This window comes from Toxorhynchites rutilus, chromosome 3 (assembly GCF_029784135.1).
Source record: "Toxorhynchites rutilus septentrionalis strain SRP chromosome 3, ASM2978413v1, whole genome shotgun sequence".
NCBI lineage: Eukaryota > Metazoa > Arthropoda > Insecta > Diptera > Culicidae > Toxorhynchites > Toxorhynchites rutilus.
This window is the reverse complement of record NC_073746.1, coordinates 91,810,899-91,830,743: the sequence shown is the minus strand read 5'-3', so window position 1 is coordinate 91,830,743 and position 19,845 is coordinate 91,810,899. Positions and strand designations below refer to the sequence as shown.

The following is a 19,845-nucleotide window of genomic DNA, read 5'->3' as shown; positions in this document are numbered from 1 at the left end:
TAACAAATACCCGAAAGCGACAGCTATCCGAATGCAGCATCTACCCGAATTGACACTTACCCGAATGCGACATTTACCCGAATGCAACAATTACCCGAGTGTGACATTTACCCGAATGTAACATTTACCCGAATGCGACAGTTACTCTAATGTAACAATTATCCGAATGTAACATCTACCCGAAAGCGACACTTACCCAAAGGAAGGATATATTCAAATAATACACAAATTTTACTATATTTGTATTTGTATTTGTATATTTTATTCTGATCAGTGTTATATAAAGACCATATTTGTCTCATACTTTCATTTCCATTCAAAAAGTATTTTTCGTGGGAAGTGCAATTCGAGAAATACTGGCATTGAATAAAATTCATTTTCAAAATAATGAAAAGTGAAAGAATGCAGTTTCATAACGTATTATTAAGTCCATTCATTCTTATGGATGACGCAGCTAGTGATCCCCGATAATCGTTCGATTAATCGATTAATCGAATACTTCCTACAGAAATCGATTATTAATCGAACGAATACTGCGCAACCAATAATCGAAGCGAACGAATAGTTTACGTCGATTAATCGATCCAAACCCAGAGAAAAAAAACGTATGGCCGCTGCAGTTTTTTACTGAAATTCAATCATTATTTTTGACGCTCCTCTGGGATCGTAAACAAAGCTCAATGGCGTCAATGCGAATTGAGCTTCGTTAACGAGTTTAGGGGAGCGTAAAAAATAATAATTGATATTCAGGCGGAATGAACACTTTTTTGATTCAAGATGGCTTTCTAGCAAATGAGGAACATTAGTCTAACTAATTATTTCGCTCAGTGTGACGATTAATCGATTAATCGATTATTTGGGGCGATTAATCGTATCGAATAACAAACTGCTGAAAAGTATTCGATTAGCTGATGAACGATTAATTTAAAAAATCGGGGATCACTAGACGCAGCCCGTTTACGAGCGTCGGACGCCATACGTTTATCTGGTGCATCACGTTTGCAACCAGGCAATCAAAATGCATGACATGCATAATTAACCGGGCAAACGTAATGCACCAGGTAAACGTATGCAGTCCGACGCTCGCTAACGCTCGGTCGGACCTGACTAAAGGATCGTCTCCTATATTTCAAACAAACCGGGCAATCGGTGGAACACAGATTTGCTTGCGAGAGGCCGCCGCTTCGACATTTTTTTGTTATCTATTCTTTTCACATTTTCATTAAACAAAATTATGTTAAAGTTACCTGTTTAATTTTCGAAATATTTCATAACCCATGCTCATTTCTGAATGATCTCTTGGTCTTAAAGAGCAATACGGAAAGGAAAGAAGACAGCATGTCAATTGTGCCTACACTAATTTCTAAAAATAACACAGCGAAGTCTTCAACATCTTTTTCGAATTTCCTCATTACAATTTCTCAGTTTACTTCGTAACTTCCTAACAGCAGATTCGACAAAACTCATAAACTGATTTGTCGGAATTTTTCCTTCTTCATTCGGCTAAACATCCCATTCGGGTAAACGTTGCATTCGGGTAAATGTTCATTCGGGTAAATGTCCATTCGGGTATATGTTGCATTCGGGTATTTGTAACATTCGGGTGAATGTCATTCGGGTAAATGTGCTTCGGGTAAACGTGTTTCGGGTGAATGGGACACAACCCTCATTACATGTCGAACCTCTCCATGCGTCATTAAGCAGCAGGATCATACGTACTACGCAAAGCGAATGAATATTTAGCTTTCTAGATGCTCAGGGAAGGGTAGTCAGATTATATTTTTTTCCGCAAAACTTTTCTAGCAGCACCGCTCCAGTGAGAAACCAAAACTCTCTTGATTTAGCTCTTCTTCCATTCGTTGCTCTTCGCGAATGGTGACCGAATGATGACGTAATTTTTTATGTGCCATTTATCACTCTGCACTTGTCTGTGCAGCGGTTATTCACTATAGCTAGAACGGGACGATATATGCGGTTCTAACTGGTGTACATGCATCGAAAGTGGTGTGCGATGTTTGGTACAGCTCGGATATGCAATCAACAGACTTCGCTTTGTTTATTCATTTGGTGCAACAGAAGTGAATACTGTCATTCGGTTAAGTATTTGAGTCATCCATCAATGTTAGGTTATATATCCGTGAGTGATTATTTGCATGACATATTGTGTTTCATTGAATATTGACAGATATTCAAACACTGTAGATCTGTCAACTTAATCGTTCGTTCTCAATATGTCTATTATTGGAAAAAAGGGATATGGTGTGGTGTTAAAATTCATATTCTTGGAAATTATCTAAACGAGTTCATGAACAATTCATAAAAATATACAAAAACATTTAATATTCAATAGTGGAAGAAAGAGAGAAATATTCCAGAAATTGTATTTTGTATTGATCGAAACAAATGGTAGTTGGAAGGAGCTAGGTCTGGACTATAATGCGGGTGAACCAGAATTACCCATCCCCTATTTTTCAAATAGTTTGTAACTCTAACAGCACTAGAGACCGAGCGTTGTCATGATGGAATCAAGATCGACTCGAATCTGGTCGCACAATCTGGACGTCTTTCGGCTATAGCTCGCTTTGGATTGTCGTGGTGAATCCATTTTTCGCCCCCGGTTACGATTCAATGCAAAAAACTTCTTTTTGTGCCAATCATCATTTCGGACATGCTTTTGGATGTATCGTTTGGACATAGCTTGACGAGTGACCTCCAGTAGATCTGCAAGCTCTGTTTGAAACGAGTTTCGATCGAATAATGTCTCTCATTCTTCGTCTTCAAACTTTTTTGATTTTTATGTTTATCACGAAATTCTTCACTTTTCATTTGTCTACAAATCTATCCGATGGTGCAGATTCCCCGTAAACTTCTACATGCATTAGATGCGATTCAGCTGCACTTCTCTTCCAATGGAAACAGAAAATCAAAACCTCTCACAAATGATGCATAATTGCAACGAAACTCAATATTTCCAACGCAGTAAATATTGGACTCGTTGAGCAAAACTCAAAAACATGTAAATAAACGCGAATCCCAAACAAGGCAGCATGTCTCTAGAATACAATGTATTGAAGAACAGTGAAGCGTTTGTAATGTACCTGGGTCACATAACTCTAATTACAAAAAAAAAACAATTTTTAAACCATCAGCATAACACAACCTTGTTCCGTGAAACAATCACCTCGATAAAGATGATCCCATGGCAATTTTGCGATTGCATAGTTAAATGAGACTCCCAATTTGTTTATATTGATTTGCAATATTTTATGGTCAACAAGATCGAAAACCGTTTTGGGATCAGTGTAATGACGTCGATATGCTTACGATGTTCCTTAGTACGCAAAGGAAACGAGGTAGACATCAGTAACTTTGTTGAATTTGGGTAGGATTTCATTTGGCAGCATGAACAACATTCTACGTTTCAAAAAGTTTTTTTTGTCTTCATTACAGAGATTTTCAGCCCTAAGTTGGTTCATCTCTTGAAACCTGTGGACTTGCTACTTCACCTTCACTGTTCAATAATAATCATATTCATTATTTTTATAATCTTTCGAAACAATTCAATTTCGTGAGGTGACCATTTTTCATTCTGAAAGTATTTGAAAGAACTTTTACACCCAAAATTCGCTATGAAAAACAATAAAACAGAATAAAAAAAACATTTGGCATCAAGACAACGCACCTACGAATCAGTGAGCGATGCGGTAATAGCAGTCGTGGAGCTTATTTCGACAGTATTCCGGATTTTCGCTTCAAAATTGCCAGTAAGTTACAACCTCAGTCGAACTCTCGCCAATGCAAATGTAATTGGGGTGAAATGGGTCCTATCGATATCAAGATTCTGAAGATTCAACCAGCTGTCGATTCGTGATAGGTACTCAACCATTCAACAAGAAAACCATTTCATTTATTAGTCGTCAACTTATGTAGACCAATACATTCCTAATACTACTTAATGCTATTTACTAACATAAACTAAATAAAGCTAGCAGGATAATTCATTCATTCATTTTTAAAAGACGAATTTAACAAGTTACATAAACTAAATATCTATTTATTTATTTCGTCAAACCAGCATAGACTACATATGCTGCCCAAATATTAATATTAAATATAATTATTTACCGTCAAATATAAATATATATCATTCTATCCAGAATGTCTTCAAGCATTGACCCTAACTTTGTTACATCAATTATTTCACTGTGTTCGTAACAGAGGCTCATCATACGATTAATAGAAATAGAAATTTGGCGTAACTTGTTCTTCGGTAAAATATGTAGAAAATTTTAGAGTTTCTCAGATGCCTAATTGGGGGTAAAAAAATAAGTTTTTCTAATATTTCTTCTGCTCCCGTGGCCAAGTGGTTAGCGCCACATGCCGGGGGTTCGGGTTCGATTCCCGTTCTGGTCGCGGGGATTTTTCATCAGAGAAATTTTCTCCGACTTGCACTGTGGTCACGCGTATTCTAGAGCCTGCAACTCAGAATGCATTCAAGGCGTGTTATTTGGCATAGAAATCTCAACTAAGTACTAATAAAAATGACGCGAGTAATACTACCTTGAGACGGCGAAGTTCCTCTAGGAACGTTAGTGCCATTTCAGAAAAAGAAGATTATTTGTTCTGATTTCACTCGTTGTGATATGATGTCGATAATAAATAGAATCGTGACATGTGGGGGGACCATACAATACTACAATATTTGAGAATTGATCTGACGAATGTGACGTACAATGTTTTCATTGTGCACGGATCCTGAAAATGGTAGCTAAAGGATTTGATGAAGCTCAACATATTATTTGTTCTATGGATGATTGTATTATAATGATAAAAAAAGGTTAGTTTCTAATTTAACTTGTCTCTTACTCGTTGACATCTATTTATGGGTTGATTTCCTAGCTTAACATCATCCATGGTCGGGGTTGCAAACTATTTTTTTTCAAAAATCAGGGAGAATGGAAATGTGACGTACAATGTTTTCACTGTGCACGGATCCTGAAAATGGTAGCTAAAGGATTTGATGAAGCTCAACATATTATTTGTTCTATGGATGATTGTATTATAATGATCAAAAAAGTTTAGTTTCTAATTTAACTCGTCTCTTACTCGTTGACATCTATTTATGGGTTGATTTCCTAGCTTAACATCATCCATGGTCGGGGTTGCAAACTATTTTTTTCAAAAATCAGGGAGAATGGAAATAAAAATCAGGATAGTTCATATTGGGTTATCCGGAAAACTTGTGTCGATTTTTTGGAGAACAAAAGCAGACATACGAATATTTTATTTTATATGCAAAGTTTTGCTCCACAATCTTTCGTTTATAGGCAGATATACAATTATTTTATTTTATTTGCACAGTTTTGCTCCACAATCTTTCGTTATCTTTCATACAGCTTAAAAACTATCCTACTAGATCATGTTTGCTTTTTCGTCGAAAACTGTCCAAGGTATTTTTTACAGTGTCCTGTGAACCTGTGATAATCTGAGGATGTAATAATTGATTAGTTTAGTTGTTGTCCCAGTCAGACTCCAAAATATTTTATTTATCGAGACACGAAGCTTTGCGTTGGCCTTATGCCTATAACATAGACTAATTCACGATGTTTGTCCTGGATCACTACCTTTAATTTGTCTAGTTGCTAACAGTACTTATGGGAATTTACCGACGTGTTACTTTGTAGAAGTTTATTATACAGATATTTTTTTCCAACCGCACTGGACACGGAGCATGACTTCCTTCTGCTGAAGACTGACTTTTTGGTTAGGTTGGTTAAGGTTGTTTATTTCGCGTATAAAGGTGTGTCACATCAAATTGCATCACGGAAAAAACGCTGTAGAAATTTAATTTTTAGGAATTATATCTTCAGCTTTCGCTTATAATCAGATAAGAGTGTATAGATCACGTTGGCCATGCTTCACTGTCAATTTTTCGTAAATTTGGAAAAATGTCATCGAACGAAAAAGAGCGTCGTGAATTAATCCTGTGCACTCATTTCGAGAATCCGGAGTTGTCACATCGGGACATCGGTAAGATGCTGGGAATCGTCCAATCCACGGTCAGCAGAGTACTAAAACGATACTTCGAGAACCTAACCATCGACCGGAAGGTGAAGAACGGCAAAAATGGATGCTCCGTCAGTGAAAAAGATCACAAGCGCGTAGTAAAGCAGTTTAGACGTGATCCGAGAAGTTCGGTCCGGGATGTCGCCAATAAGCTGAATTTGTCAAGTTCATTCGTCCAGCGGACCAAGCAGCGGGAGAGCTTGCGTAAATACAAGGTTCAGAAGGCTCCTAACCGCGACGAAAGGCAAAACATTGTGGGGAAGACGCGAGCCCGGAAGCTGTACACCGAAATGCTGACGAAGCCGCATTGCCTGGTAATGGACGACGAAACCTACGTCAAAGCGGACTTTCGTCAGCTGCCGGGCCTGTTGTTCTTCAAATTCACCGTTCCGGAGGAGATTCGCAAGCAGAAACTATCCAAGTTTGCCAAAAAGTACATGGTGTGGCAAGCGATCTGCTCTTGCGGAAAGCGAAGCGCCCCCTTCGTGATGACCGGCACGGTAAACGGGCAGGTTTACTTTAAGGAGTGCCTACAGAAGCGCTTACTACCACTATTGAAGCAGCACGAGGGCCCGACCGTCTTTTGGCCGGATCTCGCTTCGTGCCACTATTCGAAGGACGCGTTGGAGTGGTACGAAGCCAACGGGGTCACCTTCGTGCCAAAGGAAATGAACCCGCCCAACGCGCCGGAGCTTCGCCCAATAGAGAAATATTGGGCGATTATGAAGCAGGCCCTCCGGAAGAACCCAAAAGTTGTCAAATCGGAGGCGGACTTCAAGAGAAAATGGATTTCTGTTAAAAAAAAACTACAACCTGACGTTGTACAGAACCTTATGGACGGGGTAAAGAGGAAGGTGCGAGCATACGGGCTTGGGCTCGAAGTATGAATAAAAAGAAAATGCTAAAAGTTGTTTAATAGTTTTTATTTTACTGTCTAAAATTTTCAAAAGGATCGGTCTACTGGGCGAATTTCTACAGCGTTTTTTCCGTGATGCAATTTGATGTGACACACCCTTTATCTTGTTTTTATCGAACAAAAAAGTGAGTTGCAGATTGAAATGCAATGCAACTCAATGCAAAGATATTTCAATCAAATTGTATGTAACCTACATATCGTAAAGATTTACGTGACCAAGCTTCACCAGATGCTCATCAACGGTGGATCAGTGATGGCACGAATTGGATTTTGGAGTGACAGAAAAAAAGGTCTCGCAAAATTACCCTCAATTTTCATTCATTCTATTGGCGTTGACGGCATTGAGCTTCATTTTCTGTCATAGTGAAGCAAAAATCATAATGGATTTTCAGGTGGAATAAATGCACCACGTGTTTTAGGCATTCAAAAAAACACCAAGAAATTATTTTCTTTCATAATATGAAAAAAGAAACTGCATTCGAGCGTGCCAATCTGATAGAGAATCTTTCTTTCACGTCAACTTCAAAGTTTAATAAATATCGACACTTTCGACAACGTGAATCGCTTCGGAATAAATAATAAACGAAAGAAAGACAAATCATTATACAAGTCAGGACCGGAGATCTTTCTTATGTAAGCTATTTGACAGTTTTCATTTCCAACTAGAGCAACTCTGACAGGAATCCCGGTATATTTATCACGGATAATTTTTATTGTGATAAAGTTGAAAAACTCAAAAATCAGGATAAATCAGGATCAGTTCAGAAAAATCAGGCAAAATTGAGTAGTTGTCAGGATATCAGGATACGAGTCAAAAAGTCAGGGAAATCCTGAAAAATCAGGAAGGTTGGCATCTCTGTCCATGGTGCTTTTTTTCTTTAAAAAACATCAAAGTGCATTTTCTAACATTTTCTAACATACAATTTTGAATGTCTGAAAGTCGTTTTTATTCTTTATTTCCATATACAGCTTCATATCATCTGCGTAGATAAGTGAATCAACACTTTTAAGAAAAACAAAAGTGGTCCCAAATGACTTCACCCAAGTCAGAGTATAGAGCTTCAATTTGATTACCATTATCCTTTGCATTCAAAGTGAATGTGACAAATTGCTGCAAAGTTGTTGATGTTCAACGTCTTTTGAAAAAACTGTGTTATTTATTCGTAATTCGTGCTTTTAGGTGTTGAAAATGTTTTTGGTTTATCATGGCCTCAAGAAGTTTTGGAATGCAAAAAATAATTGTCACTCCACGACAGTTTTCTTACATCGGATCTATTACCGCATTTGAAGATTGGTACAAGAAAGGAGTTTTTCCATATTTTTGGGAACCTTTTCGATTCCATTGAATTAAAAAAGCCATAAATGTGGATGAGTTAATTGAGATGCCAATTTTTTTGTAAATACCGGTGGCATTCCGCCGGGACTACAAATTTATCTAATGCGTTACAAATTTGCGTCACCTTAATAAAAAAGTTCCTGGAATTTATTACATTATTATTTACATTATAAATTTACAATTCACAAGACATCTAACATATCAATTTTTTATATTTTTTTTAATACTATTTAATACTTTGAAAGGAAACATTGTAATCATCTTTTTTAAATTCTGCTACTGTGTGAACTCCTTATCTGGTATCAGAATTATTATCATTATCAGTTTTATTATCCTTTCCCCCTTATTTATCAGATTTTTTAAATCCTATTTTTAATGTTGGTTTCGTCCGCTTTCTTCCTTCTTGGACTCTCTTCCTGAATTATTATACTTGTTTTCTATTTTCTCAAGTCTAATGAAGATTTGTTTATAAAACTAATACAACAAATTCTAGTGAGCCTTTGAATGTATGTTTCACTCAAATATACTACAGCGTGTTAATGCATAGGATTGTCGAGATCCAGCTACTCTATGAATGTGCCTTGTTACGAACAAGCTCTAAGCGATTCGTTGTATTCAATACCTACATTCTTGAATTTGTATAGTAAATACTGCCTGATCTTGTTAACGTTCAGTAGACGAATCACAACACATTTTAAGTTTCTACACACAGATCGATTTGTGACACTGCCATGATATATTCTCAAGATGGAATTGAGTGGCGCTAACTCAATTCGCAAGCAATTTGTTGCTCGAATGCTATATAAAAATATCAGTTTGGAACTACATAGACACCAAACCAATAAATCAAGCGGTACAAAGTAGGAGGAAACAAAAACAGAACGCGTCAGTTGGTCAACTTACAACACAACAACGATAACCAAACAGCTGAAGCACATAGATAGGAACGAACGTAAAACCTAGTCCGACTATCACCCGCCAGCTTCGAAGCAGCAGCTGTTGTCGGCAACAGTCGCGCTTACGCCAACGCAAAGTTGCCAAATATTTGCCACTTCGCGCTTGTTTACAAATTGCACAGTAACTCAACAGGTTAGTGTAGCGTGCGAGCCCGCAAAAGTAAATTGCGATGGTAAACAGCTTTGCGGCATCGACACGCGCGACCTTCGTTGTAGGTTTTTGGGAAGCCTATGGATGGCGAAGCGCCAAACGGGTGATGAATTTGAATGTGTACAGACTAGCACAAACGGAACCCAGATTATTATAATAGAAATATCAATTGTGAACCTGCTTTTGAATGTTTGTGTTGGAGATTAACTACGTTGTTGACTACCCGTCGATTAAACGCGTCTACAAACGTAATGAAAAGATGCCGTCGCCATTTTCCCAGCAAGCAAAAACCTTGATAATAATTCGTCACTATGGCGAAAAAATGGATCGGCACGAAATCGACTCCACTCATTTACATCAAGCGATAACCTTCCTTCGGTTTACCTTGGGTTGACATCGCTCTGAAGGAGCCTCCAGCGTAGAACAAAGTTTTTCGTCGGCTGTAAGAGTCGAGAGCGAACAAGCGAAATGAAAATTCCACGGCGGTGTCGTTTATACAGAGGAAACTCATTGTTGCGCTTTGTGCTGAATTCGCTCCGTGTGGACGGATAAAGACGAAATTTCCCAACCTGATTGGGGGAAAACCTTGAAAACAGCATAACAACGCAACATACATCGCACGAATAGAGCGACAGACAGTCGACTGGGCTACACCGAATGGAATGGCAATTGAACGACCCATAAATAACCGAGGCGTAGAAATAATGGTGGTTATTAAAAAAGTGTTCATCCCAAGCATTTTGGGACATAAAATTCGGCTGATTGTAGCGGTTTGTTTATGTTAAATGATGGCGGTGCTAGAATAGTGCTTGATTAATACAAATTTGAATTCCACCTTTGATGTGAGTGGGTGGTGGAAAACAATTTGAAATTTTATTTCGGATAATCCATCTCTTACCCGAGACTGCAGCAACAGGCACGCCAGAACCGAAACAAACATTTTTCTCTCTCTTGACGACATTGCATCCCTCGGTGGAATTACATCTTCCCAACGTAGCATCATATGTATCGTTTTTTTGTAAATGCTTAGTTGTGATTGCATTGCCAAATAACATATCTTGCTCGCTTTTTGTGTCACAAGAGTGAATAATCGTACACGGGGTAGGCGAAAAGGGCGGGAGAGGCAAAATTGTGACCATATTGAAATGCTCATAACGCCCGAAAAATAGACTGCAATGCAACTGGTTGCATTTGACTGAGAAATCAATATAGTTTTATTAGCCTATTTCAGGTTTTGGATTTTCTAGCGGATACCAGAAGTGTTCCAGATTTCCGGGGGATATGTCGGTTTCATCCACGTTTCAAAAAGTACTTCAGCTTCAGAGTGGTCGTAGAATATTGTGATCCATGAAAATGGAGTGCACTTTTTCGAAACAGATTTCACAGAAATGCTCTTTCTCTATTGTTTTTCCAAGGATCTAGCCTCTACGGCCTGCGTTGAACTTCTAAGAAATTGTACTTCCTGGAAACAATAAAAATATAGATGAAAAAACATAATAAGAAAAAAAAACAAGCGATAGATTTTCTTAAGCTTTTCATATTCTTCCCGATAATTCGACGAATTTTCTGCATCCGCTGCCATGTTAGATGATGAAAAACTTTGCCTATTCATACTTTCTTTCCCCTCTTTCCTCCCATATGTCCCAGTGCAAGGTCTCATAGTGGTAATATCAATTCGAATGAACCGCCATGACAAAATTAGTGTAGCCTAACGTTGCTGACCTGTAAGCTATACAATTTTTTTTTTCCAAGGTTGAGATTTCCTAGGCTGTTCACTGAACTTTAGACGAGGTAGGTACACATACATATCAGTGTTTCTCTGGCCGCAGAACATAGTTCATTTATAACTTACTTACAGTGAAGTTGTAATTGCTTTTTACTTTGTTGAGCAAACTAATAATCAAAGCGAAAAAAATTCCAACAATCTTCATTCCTTATCATTGCTGCTTCACCTTTAAAATTTCTTCGAGAAGAAGTTTCGAAATAGCCCCTGCTGAAATAGTCTGGGGTGCTATCAATCATATTGGATGTCCCAAATCTACCATTTTCTTAAAGCTATTGATCTTCGAGTCTTCGGATCTTCAAATCCTTTTAAACATAAAATTACATAGTATAGTCATAAACACCTGTACATGAGTAAACATTAGGGTGGGAATGGATGTATGGGAAAAATTTCATCATCGAATTTCAAAAACCGACCATGTACATTCTGTTTATTGGCCCCAAAAAAGAATCTGTGCAAAGTTTCAGCTCAATCGGACATGATTTAGGGGTGCCTCAAAACGTTCAAAGTTTTGATTTTTCATCCTCGAAAATCTTCCAGGGGGGTCAAGATTTTCGGCCAAAAATGTTTTTTCAAGATAACACCAGATCTCGACGTTTTATGCATTTTTGAGTCATTTGGCACCGAAAACAAAAATCGATTTTCAAAATTTCCTTCACTCCCCCCTTGGAAGATTTTCGAGGATCAAAAAATCAAAACTTTGAGAGCTGTCCGATTGAGCTGAAATTTTGCACGTCATTTTTTTTTTTTGGTCCAATAAACAAAATGTACGTGGTTGGTTCTTTAAATTCGATAATTATTTTTATGGAAACTTCATTGCCTCTCAGTCCCAAAAGGTCGGAATTTCGACCAAAAAAAATTTTTCGAGATGACACCAGATCTCGACGTTTCATGCATTTTCAAGTCATTTGGCATCGAAAAAAAATTCGATTTTCCAAATTTCCTTTACTCTTCCCTTGGAAGATTTTCGAGGATTAAAAAATCAAAACTTTGAGCGCTTTGAGCGCCCCTAAATCATGTCCGATTGAGTTGAAACTTTGCACAGATAATTTTTTTGGGGCCAATAAACAAAATGTACATGGTCGGTTTTTGAAATTTGACATGACCATCTTCGCTGCCACCCTAGTAAACATATTCTACACGCAAACAGTAAAAGACGTATCTAATCCCTTCTTTCAGGTATTTGACAGTTGTTACTTTTAGTTCATTATCGCGCAATAAACAACAACTTATACTGAAAGTTGTTTACAATCATGTGGGGACACGTCGAAAAACGTATTGTGATAACCGGGCTCGAAAAATGTGGCATGGATAATGGTGATATCTATCGCGCTTTGCAACAACTTAGAATCACCCGCAATTTCGTGTATCGTGCTGGTTAGAGGCTATGGTTTGTACTACTCGTCTCCCGTATATTGAGTCGTTCAAGTAAAAAGATGATTTATTGGCCAATATGGTTTGTGGCAAACATTCCGTGTACCAGAAATTATGCCTATACAGTGGAACCTCGATTATCCATAGGCCTCCCCGGAGTTTGTCAGTGGTTGAAAGACTCATCCACTTATGTTTTGATCACTGCTTTTACATTATCTGACTACTGGTCTACACGACCTTCTAGATGGATAGTTAAATAATTTCTGTGTTGATAAAACATAGTTCTCGTGATGAAATTTCTTTTTCTTCGTGTTTGGAACTCATTTTTAGTCCTTTATTGCGTTATCCGCGATTTTCGTTATTCGCAGTGAGCCAGCTAGACTATTCCGCGGATAATCGGGGTTCCACTGTACTAGGTACGATGTGATAGAATTTAGTTTCTTAAAACCTATGTAACTGAAAAACTAATTGGAAGGGAAACTCAATCAAGCAGCTTTAACAATTTACAATCTCTTCAGATTATTCCTGACTATTCTAGCAATTCCTGAAAAATTGTCAATGTACAAGTACAGGTGTACGTGCACAGCTACTGAAAGTCGTCCATTGCAAAATAATAATTTTTACACATTTTTAAGAAACATTGCATACTGATTACGAAATGTTGAATGTTTCAGGCATTTCAAAGTAGCGTTCCAGGTGTTTCAGGTGTATCAAAGTTTGTTCTTGGCAGTTTTTTCATGTTAGACGCTTTGAATAACAACATTAATTTGCATCCAGTCTTGATTAAGGCCAATTATGAAATCAATCAATCTGTGTTTATTTGAGCTATAGGTTAGAAGCCCGTTACCCTTCTTAAAATTAAAAATGAAAAACAAAAAAAAACTCGTACCTTGGATTCATCAAAAACTTGAGTATTATGGACATTATATGGCCATGAGGACATTCTCTGTACTGGGATTTACGAACACTAACGTATTGCAACTGAAAGCATTTAGAAATAATTATTAATACACTGAATACTTTTTTACGTGACTGTCTATGCACGGAAAAAAATCGCCGAATTTCGAGCAAATCACGTAGAAAAATCGCGTAAGTTCGAGAGAATCGCGTAAAAAAAGATTGCCTCATCACTGGCGTGCGCTCGTCACAACTACACTCGCACACACTTTCGCAGAATTTTGAAGTGACGTTGGACAGTAAATCGTGTAATTTTAAAAAAATCACATAAAAAAATCTCATAATTTCAAGTAAATCGTGTAATTTCAAGAGAATCGCGTAAAAAAGAATCATTTGTACATAGTTTCTAGGTAAAACATTTCGGTCCGTGCAAGAAATCGGAGACGGCGTTCAATTAAAAAAAAGGTATGGTTTCGCGCACTAAAGTTCTACAAACTTAGTTGGTCAAACCATCATCAAACTACTATGAGAAATGCAAATTAAAAAACAATTTCGCTATTGTTGCTTCATCAGGGATGACAATACAACATTGCTGTAATGCTTAGTAATTTGGACTTCAAATCTTCGGTGAGGATGCCCAATGCTCATTTACATTTCTCCGGCATTGTCATCTCCCTAAATGATGGTTCATCGCCCCCTCTTCCTCCTTTGGTAACATTCCTAATAACACTCGTTTGTCTCGTTCGTTGCTGCAGCATAGCAACATTACCTGTCCACACGTGTGTCTATTTGCTGTCGTTACGCATAGCAAAATAATCTCATTGTTTGTCCACTTAGCCGCTTCGTTAGACATTCTTTGTGAGATTATCAACAATGTGCAAATTATCGATGAGCCGCATTCCCTCATTTCCTTCTTGAGAAGATATCAGTCACTCACTGTCTTGTGAAAATTGTCTCATCGAAACCTGCGCTACGACATGGATAGTAGGAATCTGAAAACTACAAACTGTGACTCTATATTTCATAAAGGTGAAACATATTATACAGAATGAATATAGTTGCCATATTTTTCACTATGACAGGGTGAAAAAAATATACTTGTTATTGTTTTAAATACATATATTTGTGGTTTTTGAATATACAAAATGCATAATAAACTTCATTGTTTCTATCTACTGGATTATAGCTCTCTAGCCACTATCGTTATTTCTACAAAATATTACATTTCCTTACAACAAATACTATATTTGCTGCAAATGTTCATTAACATTTGCAAGTCTCAAATCACTCCTGCGTTTGATGATGCTTATATATAGTTTTTTCTAAATTTAGATTGCATACTTTCATTCAATAAACGATGTTCAATCAAAACTTTTAGAAACAGCAGCCTTGAGCGTCAAATAATTAAAATCTTTTTGTCGTTCGCTTGATCAGCTCTACAAAAAACGGTATTTCAAATACGCTTCAAAATTATCTGTTTTCGTCATCGTTGTTATATTTTTTTTCTGATGCCATCCCAACATTAATATTAATGCCGTTTTCAAATGATCTTCAAATTCAGTAGCAGTGCACATTGAAACAATGTAAAATTCCTCGCAGATATTTGTGAAATGGTTAGATAAAAGTCTTTCAGGTATTCATGTAGCATCGTGAGTTCAGGGTTTCCGAGGGATGAGGCTTGATAAGAAAATGCGCGCGAACTGTCATTTCTTTTCAGGCAATCGATTTTTGTTCAAGGTAGATTTCTTTACGGGGTAATTTTATATTTAGGCATGGTTTTCATTCCCCATCATAAAATTCTGAAACGCTTTCAATACTTCTATGATGCTTGTTAGATTGGGAATGTATCTTGGATTTAACATTGCAGAAGCTTTGAGAGTTCCAATAATCATTTTACCAACTCCACGTGTTATTATTTTTTACTCCAGAAAATCTGTACCTCTGTACTTTTACACAAAAATCTGTAGTTTGTACCGTCCTGTCAACTATTCTCTTGGACTTATTTTGTATGTGACTGCTACCATACGATTTCTACGAGAGAATAGTTGACATTTCATTCCTTTACGTTGACTTCACGGCGAAGAGACGTTGTATATGTAGCACACTATAGTCGTAGCGCAGGCAAAGAGATAATGGAGAAAGACTTCTTCGTAGCCAAATGTATTGCTTGTCCGCTTACTAAGCGAACGACAGTTGAATCAATTCCAGAACCCTCCCTCAATCGACATTCATGTAAAAATGGCCTTTTTCACCGCTAGGAATGAAAAAAATGGAAAGTTTAAAGCCTCTGTGAAATAAAAGAAAAACATTGGTTTAGTACAAGATTTTATTTGTCGCTTTTGTAATGTCGAAAGCGAAACCTCGGAACATTTGCTCTGCAATTGCGGAGCTCTAACAAGACGCAGACTTCAACACCTTGATAAGGCTATTCTGGATCCTAAGTTTGTGTGGAATTTCTCCATATACAACACGAAATTCTATATGCAATACATAGTTTGAGACAACTTCTTTGTTCAATTTTTTTAACCATTGTAAAAATGGCACAATTCATTGCACAGACAATTCAGATGAACTGACAAAAATCAACTTCTTTCTATCGATAAATTTGCAAAAATATCTATCAGTTTTTCTACAGTCTTGAAATGCATTTAAAATGATCAATTTCAATTTTTTTTGCCATCATTTGCAATGCAATAACAGAAGTCGGATAATAAATCGGATGGATAACGCTATGATGCACGGCAAGCGTCAGACAGATCTACTACACGAGTGGATCATGGGGCTGGTAATACGTCACTAAAAAAAATAAAAATCATTCACGACTAGCTGAGAGAAATAGTCTGTATATTATTTTTGTTGAATGCAGATCGGGACTACGGGGTTTAAGCATTTAAATAATTATTTTTTTAAATTTTCATTGATTTTTTCAAAACAGAACTGATTCTAGGCAAGCTGATTCGAAAGAGGGCATTGCAATTTAAAATTGTTGTAGGTGGCGACACCATGAATAACATTAAATAAATCATTCGTTTGACATTTGACGTGACGGTGCTGGTGCAAGCATTGACTGCATGTGTGAATTAATGGAGACATTGACGGAACGTAGACGTTCTTCTCCGTAACGTTCTATGTGAATCGCGCATTATTCGGCTTCACCGGGCACATAAGGCCGATTACCGATGCCTATTGACGTAATGTGGACGCGTCTTAACATATACAGACCCGCGGCACTAATCAGCATAAAACATAACAGAAGGTTAAATCTGATAACCGTTTTTTCACTTGTGTTGCATCGAACATGAACCATTTTAACGTTTTATAAAGTTATTTTGAAAATCAGACCTCTTGTGATGAGTACAATAAGGTCCCAACGGAGGCGCAACGATATATCGTCGTTGGTATTTTTGATAAGTGCACCGAACGACGATATATCGTCGTTCGATACTAAAAGACTTAAATAACATCGATATTCAATATTATTACGCTTGATGCTCACGGAAAACATAACCTGTGTTGCTTGGAAAAAGTTCGATAAAGTTCCTGTTGAATAGAATGATGAGAAAGTTTTGGAAATACGTGCGATAATATTTATAAATACCCATGTAAAATACGAATTGGAAGTGGACTTAGTGCCTTCGATACTACGCTGGGTATGCGTTCACACAATTGATTCAGAACTAAGGAGTTTCCTACCGATAACAACAACCACGTTTTCCAGTTTATTCTCGGGATCAAAGTCTCATAGATAACCTCTTCCCCGAGGTTTGTTCGATAATGGGAAGTTTTTTGAGAACATAAAGATGCTCTATAATAATCTCTATCTCTGATAGCTATGAAACAGGCCCCGGAACAAACTTGAATTTGCTCCTAGAATTGAGATTATCAGAAATATGGGCTCATAATCAAATACATATTTACATTTATTTCAATCTACAGTATAGGGGAATTACATATCATTATTGCCTTCCCTAACCAACCTAAATCAGTATAATTGTACACAGAGCCAATACGATAAACTGTTCTTCGCTAGATTGCAGTATGATTATTCCTGTTGGTATCATATTTCAACCTACATCAATTGTCACTTTCCAAGAAAAGAATTTAATCTATTGAAAAAACACTAAAAAATGGACAACAACGCATTAAACGAAATCTGAGAGTACGTTAATGTTCGCCACATGGTTCCATACATCTGTGAAATTTGAACGTAGGTGAGTAATTAAACTCTACCGCATTGGATTCACATCGGATGGATGAAATGAAAATGAATTACATGTACCTTTAAAAACTCCTTCAGCTCAGTAACTTTGAATACTGTGTAGATGGAAGTGTATATTTTTAATTCTACACAACTTTCCACGGAAATTTCCACAGACTGAATCAAAAAGAGGGTCAAAACGTGTAGGAGGTTGGTGTAATGGTAACCGCCATGTGTAAAATCAATATATGTAAAACCCGATAAAGGACGTCAACAACATGGGCATTTACCGTTTAGCGATGCTTGTATACATACCTCAGTGTCAAGACCTTTCCACTTTCCACACCACGATTTTCCGGCACCATCGATGTGGGCGCAAGAGACGGCTGTTGTCGGTGGATTAAATAAAATCATCCAACCGTCTCATCGACTCTGTAATAAACCAATCAATTAAGTGATGGATTCGACCCCATGTTGCACAAACGGTGCGGTACATTTACGTGGTGGCCCGCATTGGTTATTCATTGATATCCTTTACAATTGAAGCCGGCGAGGGGGATGGTGTGCTGACAGTTTCGAACTAATCGACATTAATTGCGATTGACGCACATTGTATTTCATTAACCAAATGAAGTGCAAATATACTGTTTAGAAACGTTTTTATGCGATAATTATTGACAGTTATTTTTGTTTTTCTCCTCCTCAACAGGCGTACGAGCGCCGTTTCCCCAAGTGTCCCCAAATGCCGATCGTGCTGGATTGCGAAGTTATGGAGGACGAAGTCATGGACAACGGAGCAAAGCGGGAAACGAAACGTCGCTGCAAGCTGGCCGTCGATGCTCCGTATCTCTTCAAAAAAATCATTGGCATCGACGTTGCGTTCTTCATTCAGAAGAACTTTCTGGACATGAAGGCTCGCACCCTGAACATCGAAGCCACCAACGAAACGTTCTCCTCGAGGATCGAAATCTTCGAGAAGTGCCGCTACTATGCTCACCCGGAGAATCCCGACTGGACCTGCTTCGATCAGACGGCCACGCTCGACATTAAGAATTTTTTCGGCTTCGAGCACTCGATGGAGAAAATGGGAATGAAGCAGTATTCGCAAACCACACAAAAGGGCAAAGAAATTATAGAGTTCTTCATCAACGAGCTGAAGAAGGAGGGTATTACCCATGTGGACAGGTGAGTGAAATTAGCCTGAAAGGCCGGTTGGGTAAGGAAGTAAAAGTGTCTCCAAACCAAACCACCAGCTCTATGGAAAATATTGTATAGGATACCAAATATGAAATTTGACTTTTTTTTATCTATGGTGGACACGTACTTTTATGGAGGCGATCTGGCGTAGTGGTAACATCCATACCTCTCACGCAGAGATCACGAGTTTAATTCTCACTCCCGACATTCTTCCTACAATGGAAGTAAAAGTGACGAACCAACCGATATGTGTTGAAAGTCACTATAATAGAGAAAAAAAAAAAACGTACTTTTTTTTTTTTTTGCATGTTACAATGGTGTATCGAGAAATATTATCAAACTTTTTTCATCACAAATTAAAGTACTAAAAAATCTTAAAATATTGATTTTTTTTGGGGGTTATTAGAGATTCAGTACTATTTTATTCATATCTAAATGTGTTCCTACGCCTTTTCTGGATATGTGTGATTTTTTTTTCAGAATGTTAACAGTGTTGCGCGGTACAAAAACTATATATTTACAAATTTTATTTCTTTTTTTTTTCAATTTTGAGACCCAGTACTTGTTAAATTATGTTTAAATATGTTCGCATGTGTTTTTTTATATTTGTAATTTTTTTCAGAAAACCTCGAGAACTGCTCGGCTTTTTTCCTATTTTATAATAGTGGCCTTAGCAACTCTACTCATCTAGTTATTATTTTCGATTTGAACATTTTAAATCATAAATCGTCATAAACGGATTTAAATATATTTCACACATTGAATGCTTTTATTCGTGATTTTATTATTTTATAAACTTATAATATTTTTATCCACCATTTTTTTCAATTTGATCCATTTTGCACTTAGTAATATTTGTTATACGCTGCAACATCCAAAACAATTCAAACATCAAAAGTTTATTTTCTGAGAAAATTATTCTCGAAAAATAAAAAAAAATTAAAAAAATGTTATAATATATATTTTTTACA

At 37.2% G+C, this 19,845-nt stretch overlaps 1 protein-coding gene across 2 annotated transcripts in view; it reads left to right on the top strand.

Moving 5' to 3' along the window:
• The window catches only part of LOC129776040 (protein real-time), a 45,995-nt gene that overhangs the window by 10,280 nt on the left and 15,870 nt on the right, over positions 1 to 19,845 (top strand). For both annotated transcript variants that reach the window (XM_055781410.1, XM_055781411.1), the window contains exon 2: positions 18,387 to 18,862. In XM_055781410.1, coding sequence (XP_055637385.1) covers positions 18,387 to 18,862 — 476 coding nt within the window. The remainder of the gene's footprint in view (positions 1 to 18,386; positions 18,863 to 19,845) is intronic.